Raw genomic sequence first — 17,649 nt, forward strand, 5'->3', positions numbered from 1 at the left:
TTAGTCTCCCTCTTTTGACCACACGTCTGGAATACAACAGATAATCAAATATTTTTGTACAAATGTAATGTTTCTAATACAAGCATATGACGTACAATAGTATGCTCAATACACTCTTGAGTCTTGTATGATAAAGATTTATGCTCAGTAGAGTTTATGTGAATAAGTGTATCTCTCAAAAGAAAGTATATGAGATATGTGAGAGATAATAATCTTTTGAGTCGAAGGAAAATTATATTAAGAATACTTCAAAGATCTAATGCATGCAATAAAATCTCAAAAATGTTTTCAAGATAAAGTATAGGAGATGTTGGATATGGCTTACAAAAATTAATTCTAGCAATGCACAAGAAGAGCTCTTGAGTCTTGCAATCAATATGCCAAAAGACTCACAAGCAATTAAGAGATTTTTACAACGAAAATTTATGAATAGGGAATAATATGGAAAAAATCTCAAAGTTAATTCTCAAGAGGGTTTTTCAAAGTGTATGAGTATGAGAGAGTATTAGCTTATAACTGATATATGAATAGCCACACAACAATAAAACCAAACACTCTTCAAGTTGCAATGAGTTTGCAAATGAAGAGGATAAGCAAATAGAACTCTCTTCTTTTAAAATAATTTTGTGATAAAAATAAGAGAGAGTATAAGTGTATGCTTTATTTTGAAATAATGTGCAATAAAAGCACAAAGAAATTTTGAAAGAAAACTTGGCTAACCTTATGTCTAATCATGTTCCTAATTAGGACAAATGAGAGAGTATTTGTAGGTTTTCCAAAAATTATAACCGTTGGGGACATGGCCAGTATTTTTGAAAAGTTTAATTAAAAATTAATCATGATTACTCACAATAGAAAATGAAGAACCCGAGAGGTTCGGTAGCTCGATGCTTAGAGTTGGTTGTCCGAACAGACACAAAAATTTTGCTTTTAAGTTAGGCTCAGTTGGCCGTGCACAGTACCAGTTGGCCGAACCAAGGTGATTTTCCAAACCTTTGTAGATTCGGGCACCCATGAGTATTGGCCAGTTTGTCAAGTGGATAAGGTCGGTCGACTAAGTTATTTTTAAACTGAATAATCAGTAGAATGAAGATACGTCCAAGTGGAGGTAAGGAGTGGAAAAAACTAAGTGTTTTGTGCCTTGATTTTGGTAGAATAGAAATGTTTTGTTGGAAGTTTGAAGGAGAAATCTTACTTCTCTCATCCATTCCTATTTCACTATTGGGGTGTGTACAATAGGGAGAGTACCATCCACTTGACCTATTGAGGTTCTTAGAACAACAAGGTCAATGTCAAACCCTCTATTCTATTCATTTTCAAATTTTAATGAATTATGAATAAATAAACATGTTGGCATGTTTTGAAATGTACATTTTTATTCACCAAGATTTAGGGATGTTAGAGTATAATTGCATGGAAAGCATGATCAAATAATTGAAAATGCATATTTTCCCAAATTTTGCAAACAAATGATCGACCAGTCTACAATCATGGTCGACCGTCCTTTCATTATTTGAAAAAGTAGTCGTTAAGCTATTAGGCGGTTGATCGACCCTATACAAATGGTCGACGGCCACATCTCGAGAGTGCATATTTTTGCACTTTTATGATTTTCCTAAGAATTTCAAGTTCTTTTGACTCTAAACACTCTTTAGACTATGATTAGTCAAGTTTAAATGTTAATTTATTGAAGGTTTTCAAGGTGTTTCCATAAAAACCAATTTTTCATTTCAAAAATGATTTCAAATAAAATTTTAAACAAATTTCAAGTTTTGTAGAGTTTCAAACCAAAATTTTGGAGTCATACATTCATGATGCAGCTTTTGGATGTTCTCCAAAACTTTTCCAATCAAATTTCAAGGTGGGTTTGTAGTTCTTCCACAAAAAATCTACACTTTTTCAGGTTTAAACAAGTAAAAAAAAAAATATTTTTCAAGGCAATCACCCATGAAGTGCTTTGAGGGTAGAAAAATGAGTTTTTCTAAAGTAAAACTTGATTTAGTTAGTGTTTTACAGGGTTTTCATTGAAAAAAATAGTTTTCTAACAAAAAATAAACGATTTTTAACATAACTTTAAGTGGTTTCAAGGGATTGTTTTCTATTTTTTTTTTTGAAAATGTTTTAATGAACTACAAGTGTCTTTATTCCTCTATGGAGGATATGTAGGCATTGGTAAATTCAGCCACAACATTAGAAAACCATGTTTTTTTTTCCTTTCTTATCTTTCCTCTTCATTTTTATTTTTTTTTCATTTTTGTGTGCATGTTTAAATTCTTTGAAATAGGCACTAAAGTAGTATAGTTTTCATATGGAAAATGCCTTTGTATAAACTTTATGAAAACCTTTTCAAAAGGGGCTAAGGGTCAAAAGTTTGATTTTCAAAAATTAAATTAAAAAAAAAAAGGAAAACTACAGTAACGGTCGATAGCCCTCCACAAGTGATCGATCGGTGGACGTTGTAAGGGTGTTTTTTTTCACTAATTTTCAACATTTTTCTCAAAATTTGAATTTCAAAATGGGAGACATGTGCAATCACATTAGGAAAGTGCAATAACCATTTTTAAAATGGGTGCTTAGGGTGTCAGATCTTCTAAACCTTATTCAAAGAAGGTTTAAAAGTTTAATTTCCCTATTAACAAGGATATTCTCAAACAAGATTGATTTTAAAGAAAGTTTTACTTCGTTTTACCTTTTCATAAAACTATAATGAAATGAGGACTCCGTTTGTAAACAAAAAGGTAACTAAGGGAACCTATGGTTCGGTTCATCTTACTTATTTTGGTTTTCTTAGGCTACCAAAATGTTGACAACCAAAATTAGTCATCTAAACCTGATGTTGATAGAGGCTAACCTCCCTCTCCTCAACTCGTAGTACATGATTGCCTCTAGAGAGGGATATAACATGAAATATATAGAAAACCAAACATTTTATCATAGAATATACCAAAAATTAGAATACATGGAAACCACTAGCCAAATATCTCTTGTAACAAAAACTAAAAATTTATTATAAAATAGAATGTATGAAAACAATAATTAGAATATTTCATATTATAGCAATAGCAAATGCTCTGGTTGCAACATAAAAAGGAAAAAAAAAACATAGATTATGCAACTTTTATCACAAATTAGAAAAAAAAAAAAAAAAAAAAGATAATTGAATGGAGAACAAAGATACTTACAGGAGCTTTGATTGGGAGTGAACAACCTAAGCCCTTGATTTGATTTGGTTTTCCCTTTGTTAAACTCTCAATTATTATTTGGTTTCCTATTCTTAATTACAAATTGGATTGTTGAGCTACATGAGAAAGACGAAAGTGATGGGGAGAGGTGAGGGGAAAGTGAGGAGTGACTTGGGAGCATCTCCAATTTGATTCTCACTATGGGCTATAATGAGCATTCCTTTTATATTTAGATGGAATCGCTATTCATACTTTTAGTGGGAATGAACATTCCAAATGAATAGGTATTTCCCACTTTAAAAATATATCCAAACATGAGAATGGAATTAAAATGTTAGAGTGGGTAATCCTTTCTATTCTATTCTTGCATATCAAACACAACGAGTATGTATTTATACCACTCATTAAACTAGAGTGTCACAAATTTTAGCAAAATCTTACCCATAACTATCAACTATCAATAATAGCTCACACTCTTATTGATTTTTGCATAAGTTCTTGCTCATAATAATGTATGACTACTGAATAACATTGAGCACATTTATGCATGCACTTTTGTCTTGAAAGGATAAAAATAATAGTGTAGTTATTTTTAATGAATGGAAATAACCAAACAAACATTGATTTATGCCATTTAATAAATGTTTGTTTGGTTATTTCCTAATCTAAATTTATTTTTTAGCTACATTTCTCATTTTTCATATGAAATCCATGAATCTTGTCTGTAAGAATAGCTTCTTCTATTTTTTTCTACAAATAAGGAGAGCGACACCTTCATTTATTTATTGATATGCCCTCACTTTTGGCGAAAAAATACCGTAGTTACGAGATAAGCATTGGGAGATTACAGATAAAAAAATTAAAGGTCTCCCAAAAACAACACCTACAACCAACCAAAACAATTATTTATTCTTATAAGACTTCAAGAATAGCTTACTTGCTCTTTTGTAAGTACAATTTTTTTCTCCGTTGAGGATGGTTGCAAGTAGAAATAATTATAGTGGTAAAAAAGGTAGATTAAATCCATCTTGCTAATGATTTTTGGGGGTGATTATAATTTGTTGATCTCTTTTGATGTTTCATTTGATGTTTTTGTATGAGTTTTTGTTTGGGTTCAGTCATAGCTCACCATAGTAGCAAAGAAATTTGACATTTTGGACTCTACTTGTCGTCCTCCATTATCTTCCCTCTCTCCATCATTTTGGTGTTCTCCAAGTTGGTTTCTTTCACAAGTTTCTTTGTCATCTTACTAACCTTCTCTCTCTCCTCTTATTTTCTCTGCCATTCGACTTGTCTAATATGAAATCTTGACTTACATACACACTCCCATTTCTTGAATTTTATTTTCTTGGAAGTGAAGAAATCAAATCCTCAAAAGTTATTGCACTCACGTATTTTTGCCTCTTTACAAACACTAAATTCAGAGTTCTTCCAAAGGATTAAGTTAATAGAATTTTGATTGAAAACACGCAATATTGCACATTCTAGCTCAAGATTGTGTTAAAAAAGAACATTCAACTTTGATCAAGGTTATGTGTGAGGGGGCGTAAGTCTAGTGAAAGGTATTGTTGGCACCATATACTACTCAACTCCATCACCAATCATGAATTTGATTCTTGAATTTAGATTGAAGAATTCTTGCAATCGCTTGTTGTTTTAATATTCTTCGATTGATTTTTCGTTAGTAACGTCAAATTTCCAATGCCAAAGGGTACTTAATGTAGTATTTTCAATTAGCTATCATTGCGTTTTAGTTTCAACCACTGATATGAGATCTACTCCTCTCATGTTTTTTTTTTTATTGTTATTATTTTCTAATATTTGGTTAGTATAGTAGGTTTTGTGTTTATGATTTGTAAGCTTAATATATGCATTTTTGTGTTTTGCATTTGCAAATTTGGGAGTATACAAATTTTTTTTAAAAGTACTATTGCACATTTTTTCCCGATTTTAATCTAATTTGGATTCACACCCGAAATTTTATGCTTTAGATTTTTAAATGCATTATGTTATTTGTGTGGTCTCCATTGGTTGCAGTGTGTGGTTTAGAAAATTGCCAATGTGAAATAAGTTTTAATTAAAAAAAAAAAACTCAAACTTGTACTTTGCCTATGTAACACAAATTATCCTTACACAAACAATTAGTCCCAAGCTCGAATAAAGGGTAGGGTTATGTTAGGTAACTAACACAATGTAAAACTTTGTCAGATCATATTTTCATGAATTCTTACCAAAATCACTTAGGTCAAAGGAATAGACCAAATCAGTGTAGAAGAGATAATACTAAGAAGTTAGCACAAGAAACTAGGATTAGGTTAGCAACTTGGAATATAGGGACTGTAACGACCCGCTCCTTTTTCACATATATATTTTTTTTATATAAATAAATTATCATCACATCATACATTCCAACTCAGCAGGTCACAATCCACCTGAGCCCGTGGGCACCAGGGATATAACAAAACATACAACAGAAGCCTACGCAGCAGAAAGTATAAAATCATATACATCTCATCATAATGTGCATAACACATACCAGAGTCACTATAATTACTATCTCACAGTATATACATCTCAAAAATGAAATCTAGGGACAATCCCCACAAAACCTAACTGTCCCTACCAAAAACTTACCCTTCCAAAGAGGGCAAACAACTGATCTAGATCAGCGGGGCTTTTCCCGCTCTCCTATTAGGGGCTCTTGAAAAATGTATAAGATTTAGGGGTGAGACACCTCTCAGTAAGGGAAATAAACTAATACCAGTGTGTGGCAACATGAGTATTCTGTGTTCTACATATACCATACATAACATATTCAATAATGTTTATCAAATCTGGGAAAACATACATATATATCAACACATAGCAGAATATACTGCATTTTCATAAACATATCTCATCTCATACACTAATAATAACATAACACAATCCTGGTAGGTTAGCTGACTGTTGTCATGTATTACCCCCACATGACTGGGTTGTGTGGCCCAAAGGCGGGACCTGACAATGGTTGGCCGACCACTGCCAAGTCAAACAGTAGTCTGTAGGTCTGATGGGTCTACCCAGACTGGTCCGTACACCAGGGGCGATAACAGCACACTTCTTGAAAATAACCACATCGACCATCCAATCTCACACCACTCCGTACAGCGGCGTTAACACAGATATCATGATCACGAGGACCATGGACACATAGCAACGGTACCGTGCAAGTGCTAGCCTAGACCAAGCCAACCAGGTTCTGATATCATATACATATACTAAAACCGTGATACATAAATATCTCATATCATTTATTTTCACATCAATCATATCATTTCACATATATACGTGTATCATGAAAATCATCGGCCCGTACGCCGGTATTACACATTTTAACATAGCACGGCCCGTACGCCGGCAAATCACATAGCACAGCCCGTACGCTGGCAAACCACATAGCACAGCCCGTACGCTGGCAAATCACATAGCACGGCCCGTACATCGGCAAATTTCAACCACATAACACGGCCCGTATGTCGGCAAATCACATATATATATATAAAAATATCTCGGCCCGTACGCCGGTTTTCCATCATAGAAATCCATATCGTCCCCATTCCAAAAAAAACAGTATTTCACAACATTTTTATACTCATGCCACACTAAACAAATTTTCTACGTATTCAACATATCATCATTCAAACAGTATTTTCCAAATATAAATCATATATATAAATATATTTATTTTTCCTGAAACCAGATGCTATATATATATACATACATTTTCTCAAAACAAAACTTAGTTTATCCCCTTACCTGATTCCTGAAAAGCCCCTAAGAAAATCTTCCCCATACCCACAAGGTTCTCAACTCAACACCCTGAAAATGAAAACTCGCAGAATTAAAGTTTAGTATTTTCGTACGTACAACATTTTCTATAACTACCACTAAGTCAAATTCGACTTAAAAAGTCTTACCTCAACTTAGGGATAATTCCCAACGTTCCCAATCAATACCCTGGAACTGAAAATTTCCAGTATTAAAGTTCAGTATTTTTACGCGTATATCACTTTCTTCAACTGTCAAAAATCCAAATATTGAATATAAAGCCTTACCTTGGATTTGGGATGAAATCCAACTTCGTTTCCCTGACGATCCGCTCCGGCAGACTTGTAGAGAACTTCGCCAGGAGCGTCTTGGTGGCTTCGGTTTGTCGATCCGGCGTAAAACTAGCCCGGAATCGAAGAGAGAGAGAGTCGTAGGAGAGAGAGAGAGAGAGAGAAGAGTGCACTCATGCACAACAAATGAATCCAATTCAAATTGGATTTTTTTTTTTTTGACTTTTCAAAGCTTAAGCTTGTGGTTTGAATTTATTTGACTTTTCAAAGCTTTTTTTTTTTTTGGAAGAAGCTTGTATTATTTTATATATATATATATATATATATATATAAAATATCATAATTACTTTTATATATATATATAATATCATAATTACTTATATATATATATATATATTTTGTCCTTATCATACTATTCATTTTACTTGTTAATTTAATTAATTTATTTTATTTTATTATTTTATTATTATTATTTTTTAAAATTTTATTTTTTTCCCGATTACTACAGGGACACTTAAAGGCAAAAGTATGGAAATAGTGGAAATAATGTTAGAAGGAAAATTAACTTAATTTACCTTTAAGAGACGATTGGGTAGGGGAGAAAGCTATAAATGAGAAATATAAAAATGGGGTGAGAATTATTTTAGACAAATCCCTAAAAAATAATATAGTATATGTTGAAAAAATAAGGGATATGATCATTAAAATCAAGATAACTTTAGACCTAGAGATGGTAAAATGTCACTAGTGTGTATGTTGCCTAAGTAAGCTTAGCAAAAATCTTAAAATATAATTTTGGGAATATATGGATTGTATTTTACAGGGGATACCAACATCTAAAAAGACATTTATAGGAGCTGGCTCAAAATGACGCATTGGAAAGTATAATATAGGTTATCAGATGATACATGGAGATCATGGATATGGAGATAAAAATGAGGTCGGTAATACAATCTTAGATTTTGCTATGTTTTATGATTTGATTATATTGAATACTTGTTTTCATAAAAAAGAGAAGAACACTTTATAACTTTCACGAGTGGGCTTAATAAAAGCCAAATAGATTTCTTCTTAACTAGGAATGAAGATTGTCTATCTTGTAAGGATTGTAAAGTTATCCTAAGTGAAAGTTTGACTGCTCCACAAAGAATCCTTGTATTAGATATACATACTAAAATATAAGAGAGAAAAAGTAACATAAATCAACACAGGAGGATGAGGTGGTGGAACTTGAAAGGAGATAATATAGTAAAATTCAAAGAGTGTGATTGGATAGAAGTGGTAAAGTAGATGCAAATACTATTTGGAACAAAATGCCTAACTTTATCGCAATGATAGCAAAAGTGATTTTGGGTGAATCTAGAGGTAGGTACTCAACTAGTGAAATAAGTTTGTGGTGGGATCAAGAAGTCTAAAAAATCATAAAGATCAAAAGAAATTGGTTTAAAATATGACAAAATTGTAGAAATATAAAAAAATTGAAAAATATAAAGAGAAAAAAAAAAACAAAAAGACTATTTGTGAAGCTAAACATAAAACGTATGATACTTTATATGTAACAACTTGCTTAATTAACTGATTTTTTTTTCCATATTATAATATTCTACATGCTTTGATACCATACTGAGGAAAAACCCATTCATAAACCTAAGCAGCAAGAAGCGGAAATCATACAAACATAACCACAACCATTATATACAATACAAAACCAATACCACACAATACCAAAGTACTACATATTTCCCAAAATACCCTCATCTAGCTAGGGTATACAAAAATTCTCCCAAAACATACTTACTTCGCTGACAGGGCACTATAGACGCCCCTCTATTTGTGAGCCTGATTTGCTCGCCTACCTGGATCACTTGAAAAATATTTCAACACTGGGATGAGCCAACGCTCAGTAAGAAGAAATATGCTATTACTAGTATGTGGCAAATGAGCTATTATATATCATGAAATCTGTTTTCATATAAACATGAATAACTAAATACGAAAGTACCGTACAAATAATAAAATACACCACCCCTTTTTCCCTATTGCTTAACATAACAGTATTATGGTTATAATTCAAAATACTTCTAGTGTACATAAGTAAGATCCCTGTTTCTGTAAATCAATACATAAGTAATAGTAACTGAAACTGTTCCCTGTGGCTATCTGTGTCATGACATGCTCCTCATGACAAGGTTGTGCGGCACGTAGGCTGGATTTACTGTGGCTGGCCAACTAGGAATAAATCACTGAATTCCGTCAGTCGATCTGCCCACCTCAACCCAAATCTGGATGGGGAGCCTAACCTCTTCAAGGGCCTAGGTGATCGACCTTACCATGTATTATCTGAATAGGTGGTTGCACTAAATAAGTAACGTAATATCTGTAGCAATGGTACCGTGCTCTGTAGCTGCAAGTCCAATAGGGTCTGATATCATATAATATATTTCTACACATATTTATCTGATTTACCATGATTCTGAAGTAATCATAATAACCATGATGCTGCAAAACGTACTGAAAACTGAATAATCATAACATGGAACTGCATATTCGTAATATTGGAATTCGTATAATCATGGTACTGAGATTCATATAATCATGGTACTAAAATCCGTAAAATCATGGTACTGAAGTTCACATAATCATAGTACTTAAATCCGTATAATCATGGTACTGAAATTCATAAAAATCATGAAACTACAATTCGTAAAACATATCCCCGTACTACATACATATTCACAAGCCACACCATACTTTAATACATAAATTTCGTAAATAAATACACTGTATCAAATTTAGAAATTTTCTAGCATAACATATTTCCCTTACCTTAAATTTGAAAAACCCTTATAGAAAACTGGCCTAACCCTAGCAGGGCCTCGTACATAACACCCTGAAAATAATATTTGTCAGAACTAAATATCAGTATTTTTCTGCCTACTTCATTTCCTATAACTGTTAAGAAGTCAAAAACTAGATAAAAGTCCTTATCCTGAATTTGGGACGGAATCCAACTTCGTTTTCCTGACGATCCGCTCCGGCAGTCTTACAGAGAACTTCGCCAGGAGCGTCGTGGTAGCTTTTGATCGTCGATCCAGTGACTGGTGGGGCCGAAAACGAAGAGAGAAGGGAGAGAGAGTCGTAGGAGAGAGAGAGGAAAGAGAGAGGCGCGGTGAAAATGAGAAATATCCCGGTTTTTAGCTATTTATAGGGCCAGATTCGTCGACGAGACACATCACCTTGTCGACAAGTCTTTCATAAAATTCATCGACGAAACCCTATGTTCGTTGACGAAATTCTGAAGACCTTCATCGACGAGACCCTGTGTTCGTCGACGAAGCTGGGCAATTTCCTGAAATTTTGATTATTTAATATTATCTCCAAAATGCAATGTCGTCGATGAACGCTAAGTCTACGGCCTCCTTCTATTTTTGTATCTATTTTCTCTCCCTCTTATTATTAAAATGTTATTATTCTTCGAGTCACTACATTATATACTAGACTAGATGCAAAAGAATGAAAAAATAGTTGCTAGATGTAGAGAAAAAATATGCAAAGATTTAGGTGATGTGAAATGTATAAAAGATAATAATGATAATATCTTAACTAGAGAAGAAGACATAAAAAAAGTGAAGAAGATACTTTGATAAGTTGTTTAATGACAAAAAAAATGAAAGATTTAACTTTGACGTGACAAATGAGGAGATGACTGAAAATAGGAAATTTATTTGCATGATTAGAGTTTTTGAAATTAAAATAATGTTAAAAAAGATGAAAAGTGGGAAATCTATATGATCAGATAAAATACCAGAAATATTTAGGGGATAAAAGAAAAATATTTGGTTAACTAATCTATTCAACATTAATATGAAAAAACAAGAAAATGTCAGAGGGATGGAGGAAATGTATGTGAATGCGTTTATACAAAAATAAAGGCAATATTCAAAATCGTAATGACTATTGTGGAGTTAAGATAAAGATTATAAGCTATACAATAAACTTATGGAAAAGGGTAATTGAACAAAAAATAATACTATAACGATAATTTCAAGAAATCAATTTGGTTTTATGCCTGGAAGATCAACAATAGAAACTATTTATCTTTTAAGAAGTTCAATAGAAAAGTGTAGGGAAAAGAAAGAGGGACTTGTGTACGATTTTTATTGACCTAGAGAAAGTTTATGATAGAGTACCTAGGGATATTTTTTTGTAGGTCTTAGAAAAGAAGCGGGCATACAATAGTTATACTAAAGTCATTAAGGATATGTACGATAGAGTAGTGATTAGTACTGTTAAGACTATAGGAGGGGAATCTATAAATTTTTCAATCATAGTCAAGGTTCTACTTTGAGTCCTTATCCTTTTGTTTTAGTGATGGTTGAACTTACTATGAATATCCAAAATGAGATCCCTTGGTGTATATTGTTTGCAGATAATATTGTGTTGGTTAATGATAGTAGGAGCATAGTGAAATCTAAACTATAACTTTTGAAATCGCATTGGAGTTTAAAGGATTTAGGATGAGTAGGAATAAGATAGAATATATAAAATATAATTTCGGTAATGTAAGGAGAAGTAGTGGAGAGAAAATTAAATTTGATCATCAAGAAATTATTAACACTAATAGATTTAGATATCTTGATTTTATTATACAAATAGAAGGAGAAATTTAAGAAGATATAATACATAGAATTAAACACTGGTTAGGTGTGTGTGATTGTAGATTACCCTTAAAATTAAAAGGAAATTTTAATAAGACGGACTATAAGGCTCATTATGCTTTATAATTCATAATGTTGGACCACTAAGAAACAACATGTACAAAAAATAAAAGTTGTTGAAATGCAAACGTTAATGTGGATGAATGGTTTAACATTAAAAAATAGAATAAGAAACGAGCATATACACAATAATTTAGGCATAACACTAGTCAAATATATGATAAGGATGGGGCAACTTAGATGGTTTAGGCATTTGAAACACAAACCTAGTAGTATACTTGTGAATAAGAGTGGGTTAGCTATTGTTTATGACATGAAAAATGATAGAGGTAGAATTAAAATAACTTGGAATGAGGTAGTGATGAAAGATTTAATAGTTCTTAATCTAACAGGGGAAAATGCTCTTGATTTGGTGAATTGGTGGAAAATGATTCATGTAGCCAACCCCACCTAGTGGGACTTAAGACCTGATATTATCGTAAAAATGCACCTTTTGCATTAAGGGAAGGATGGAGATGAGGTAGAAACCAAGTTATTTTTGCTTGCAAAACAAGGATAAAGATAAAAGAGATCCCTATCTACAAGAATAAGACCAAAATAAAAATTGAGTTTTAGTTTTAAACAATGAAAAAAATGGGATCCCTAATTGGGGTCCAAATTCCCAACCCCATTGTATCGTCCGCTTGTGATCTATAAAATTGAGCAAGAAGATGAATTATTTATTGTATCTTCAAAATAAGTGCTAATTAAATAAGCAATGCTTGGATACTTACTTTTCTTCTAATTACTGTATGAATCTATATTATTATCACATGGATAATTACCAAACATATTTTAATCAATAGTTTAATTGATATTTTTAATTAACAATTTTTAATATTTTTAAATCACAATTAAATTAATATTTTTATTTTAACTTACATTTTAATTTCTTACAATTAATATAAGTATTATATAATTATTGTTGTTGTTGTTGTTGTTGTTTTTGTCATAATAATGTAAATTGTTGATTTATATTTATAATAGTGTTATTTTCTAATATTTTTTAATAATTCATCAATATTTTCTATGCCATTTGGATGAAATGAGAAGCTTAGAGACCATTGATTTTTTTATGGTGAATGTTATGCTCTAACGAGGAAGGTCCAAATTTGGTGGCATTTGGCAAAGTGGGCAAATGTGGGCGACGAAAAAAGAGTCGAGATGCTAATAGAGGAGACCCATTCAGAAATTTCAAATCAAAGGAGAGACGAGATTGTCAGAATAGTGGGGGGAGAGGGAGGGAGAGAGAATAGTGGTAAAAAGTAAAATGTGAGAAGATGGTAAATACCACTTTTTGGTACAAATACTTATTTTAAGTTAAAAGTCCTATAAATGCTAGTGCAATAACATGGTAAATACCACTTTTGGGTATAAATACTTACGTCAACTTAAAAGTCCTACAAATCTTAGTGCAATAAGTGCTGCCTAATAATTTCTTGGCCTATGTATATGTGCTAAGTGGGTCAATTTCTCCCATTGACCAGCAAGATTAAGAATTTTGTAGGTATAACACTCTTAAAAAATCATTGTCCTTATCTTATTTTTTGTTACATGATAATTTAAACACGAGACAAAATAACAATAATAATCATTTTAGGCTATTTGTATTAAGTATGCTAAGTCATGGAAGAACCAACCAATTTAAAATTTAAATAAATATTATTTTAATTTTTCATTATCCTCTCAAAAATAAATTTTAGGATGTGCCGTCGGCGTTATGGGGTGGCGACCATGGGGACCATTTTCACCAACTCCTCTGAAAAAAACGAACAGAGAAAAAAAAAAAAGAAGGAAAAAGAATGAGGAAGAACTAATAAGACTCTACGAGAGGGGAAATGGGAGGGCGTTCGCTAGCATTTGTACGGAGCGCGATTTGATCCCTAAGGAATTTAAAAGGGTTGGAATTTGAAATTGAGCGCGAACATGGAATCCGAAGGTACCAGTCCGTAAACCCTAATTTCTCCAAACTCATCAATTTGAACTTCACTGATTCGTGCTTGAATTTGCAGGGCAAAGAGCTTCCACTAACCCTACGGCTGTGCTCGCGTCTCTCATGAGCAAGAGAGAGAGGCTTCAAGAAGAGCTTGACAGCGTTGAAAAGCAGGTAATATCCTTTTTCCCTCTCTATGTCTCTCTATTTGATGAAGTACGCAGCACTTATCCCCTGTTTGGTTGGTAAGAAAATGGCGGAGAAGGAAACAAACCGAGTGTTTCAGTTTCTTTACTCCCCGTTTTTTCCTCTTGGAAAAGATGAGAACTTTAAAAAAATGAAGTCATATGGACTAGGGACTGAGTTCATATGGCTGGAGCTTTTGGGTTTGGGGTTCTTGAGATGGAATGTAGAATCTTTTCTTTTTCATATTTTATCAGGAACCAAACAGAACCTTGCATGGCTTCTAACCCTTTATGCCCACGAATCTAATTTCATGCTTGTTTCAAGTGGTTAGTTTGTGGCAGATGTTTCCCGCCCTCTGGATGTGTGTTTTGATTCAATTTTTTGGTTGATCAGTTCATGACCAGAGAAGAAGAAGATGAAAAAGAAGAAGAATAGAATATGAAATTGCTTTAATTCCTTCTATGCATCCATAGATAGCCACGTCTTTCAAGTTTTAGACAACTTCTTCAAATAAAATCAATAACTATGTAACTACCAGCTGAATTTACTTCTCCAATAGAATTTTTTAAACTAACATAACTACCTTGTTTTTATCTAAACAATGCAGTTGCAGAATTTCTCCCAAGCTGTTCTCCATAAGAACATAGTGCGTGCGTGTGCATTTTTTTTGGTTTATTGGGAGCTTAAAAGTTCTTTATCATGTGTAGGTTTATGAGTTAGAGACGAGCTACTTACAAGATTCAAGCCGTTTTGGGAATGCATTAAAAGGTTCGGAAGGGATTTTTTCTTCATCCAAGTACACGACAAAGTATGTGACTAATACATGTTGCCGTTTCTTATGAATGCAATGATGTGATACTCTCTAAATTTGCATTTCTACTAGGAGTCATGTTTAATGGTTGTTCATAGACGATGTGCATATTCTTGCATTGTTAATATATTCTACTATATTAATTTATATTAAGTTAACTTGAAGCCATTGATAACCACACATATTTGTTTATATACTTCGGTGGGTGGCTTGAGAGCAGCCACTTCATGCAAAAATGATGTAGGTTAAGACCATACCTATATCACCCCTCTTGTGACCCAACTTGCTGGGACTATAACAAGGCAAAAGCCTTTTTAATGTGGTTTTCTGGATGAAACCTTTGAAGCTAAATAACTTTATGTTTTTGAGAATGCTTGCGATTTCCTAAATAAAACTGCAAACATGACCTAAATTGTTGTATGTTTGATATGAATGTGATAGTAGTTATTTCACTTCTACAGTTCCATAGAACACATTTTTCACTTTCAATAACTATTTATCTTGAATAGATCTTCGTAGAAGGATGCCCGAATAGTTGGATAAATGACCGACTATGATAAAGTCTAATGATCACTTTGTTGCTGATGGAGCTGTGCGAACCCTAAGGCCAAGGATGACTTGCCAAATGCATTGCAAGGACTGTATGAGAAGACAAAAAGTCTCGTTGATGGCTATAAGGTTTGAACTCTTTGAAGGTGTAGAATCTATGATTCAATTCGATTTGATTCTAGGTTAGGGATAATCAAGAAACTAAGATTCAGGCCAGAAGATAAAGGAGAAGGATGTCTAGAGTAGTTTGCCATTCTTGCTGTCACAAAGAGTGGCAGCATTATGAAGGATGATCCGTCTCATGAAGTGCTACTCCTTAATCAATTAATTGAATTGAGCATGAATTTGGGGATTGATAAGGGTGATGAAGTGATCAATGCGGCGCACATTTGCAGATCCAAAATGCAGAGAGAGAAAGATCTGCAAAGGCACAATGAGAGTTGAGAGAGAGCTGATTACTTCTTATTCCTACAAATATCCTCCATCACTTCCATGGCAACTAAAATAGCATCCCCTATCTGCCTCCACCCGACAAATGCACTTTGAGCGCTAGAGATTGTGTCGACAAGCACCACATCAACCTATTAGCTAAGACTTTAGTAATAATATTATACACACTAGAGACAAAACTAATAGGTCTAAAATCCTCCACTTTAACATAATTAGCCTTCTTAGGCTCCAAGGCAATAAAGGAGGAATTAATGCTCTTGCTAAGGACTCCATTTTTGAAGAACTTGCTAAAAACTTTCTGCAAATCATTTCCTAACAATCTTGAAAGAAAGCAATTTAAAACCCATTCGAGGCTGAAGCATTATCCCTCTCCATCCCAAAAACCACCCACTAACTTCCTCCTCATCAAAAGGTCTCTTTAATCAACACATTTGATAAGTAGATATAGGGTTCCAACCCAGGCCCTCAATCCCTTCCCCTGCATCTAACTCCCTCATCAAATTCTTACTTCTTTTACCATTAGTTAGCCTATGAAAGAAAGAAGAGTCGTAGTCACTATCCTTAACCTATTTGAATTTAATCTATTGTCTCCAACTCCTCATTTCCTGAAAGGTCACCTCTTCTAGCTCGTTTTTTAGGGAAACACTTCTAATCTCCTCATTATTTGTAAGCTTACAATCTTGATCCTTCCTATCCAAAGATGTTAACTTGCTCAAGTTGTTAGATTTTCTAATTTTGACATCACCAAGCGCCACCTTATTCCAAACTTTTAGCTTGTCCTTCAAGCGTTTCAACTTTCTCATGAATCGGAATTCTCCCCAACCCCTTTCCAATTCGTCTCCCTAAGAATCCCTAACCAAAGGCTTGAAGGATGCATGATACAACCATAAATCCTCAAACCTAAAAGGCGTAGGACCCCAAGACACCTTTCTAGATTCCAACAAGATTGGAAAATGATTAGATGTTGTCGTAGGAAGAACACTATGAGAAAGATTCGGAAATTCATCCTCCCATTTGTAGCAAAACAAAAACCTATCTAGTCTACTAGCCACCGCTCTAGCCCCCACAACAAACCATCTAATTGGAGCATTCCCCAAGGGAATATCTCGTAGACCACAATCCTTGATTAGCAAATCAAAATTCTGCATGCTAGCATTACCTCTACCATCCCTTTTCTCTCCACTAGGAGATCTTACTACATTAAAAATCACCTCCCACGATCCATCTAGGGGAGCAAAAACCAAAAACATGATACATCTCCTTCCAGAAAGAACTCCTAAGAGTTGATTTTGTAGGCCCTTACACAGAGGATACCCACCATTAACCCCTCTCTCTCACTTCAAATAATAGGGAAAGGGAGAAAAAACCTGACGAATTATCCAATTTGGAGATAGTTTGACAATCCCACATAACTAGGATGCCACTTGAAGCACCCCATGAGGGTAAGAATTTTGACTCCCTACAACAACCCCCCCAAGTATTCCTAACAACCCCCTATCAACCTCTTCTAGTTTAGTCTCTTGGATAAGGACAATAACTAGTGAGTATTTGCCCAAGACTTCTTAATCAAACTCCTCTTCCTAAACCCCTCTAGTCCTCTAACATTCCAACTAACAAGCTTCATAATTTAACTCGCTTACCCCCTTACTTGCCCCTTTTCCGCACTTGTAATTAATTGAAG

At 33.6% G+C, this 17,649-nt stretch overlaps 1 protein-coding gene across 2 annotated transcripts in view; it reads left to right on the forward strand.

Moving 5' to 3' along the window:
• The first annotated feature begins 13,747 nt into the window (after positions 1-13,747).
• LOC131150686 (uncharacterized) overlaps positions 13,748-17,649 on the forward strand; it is a 47,262-nt gene continuing 43,360 nt past the window's right edge. The window contains exons 1-3 of one of the 2 annotated variants that reach the window (XM_058101559.1): positions 13,748-13,978; positions 14,052-14,146; positions 14,866-14,966. In XM_058101559.1, coding sequence (XP_057957542.1) covers positions 13,966-13,978; positions 14,052-14,146; positions 14,866-14,966 — 209 coding nt within the window. In that variant the 5' untranslated portion in view covers positions 13,748-13,965. The remainder of the gene's footprint in view (positions 13,979-14,051; positions 14,147-14,865; positions 14,967-17,649) is intronic. The other variant, XM_058101560.1, reaches the window with a different exon arrangement.

The sequence above is a fragment of the Malania oleifera genome, chromosome 3 (genome assembly GCF_029873635.1).
Source record: "Malania oleifera isolate guangnan ecotype guangnan chromosome 3, ASM2987363v1, whole genome shotgun sequence".
NCBI lineage: Eukaryota > Viridiplantae > Streptophyta > Magnoliopsida > Santalales > Ximeniaceae > Malania > Malania oleifera.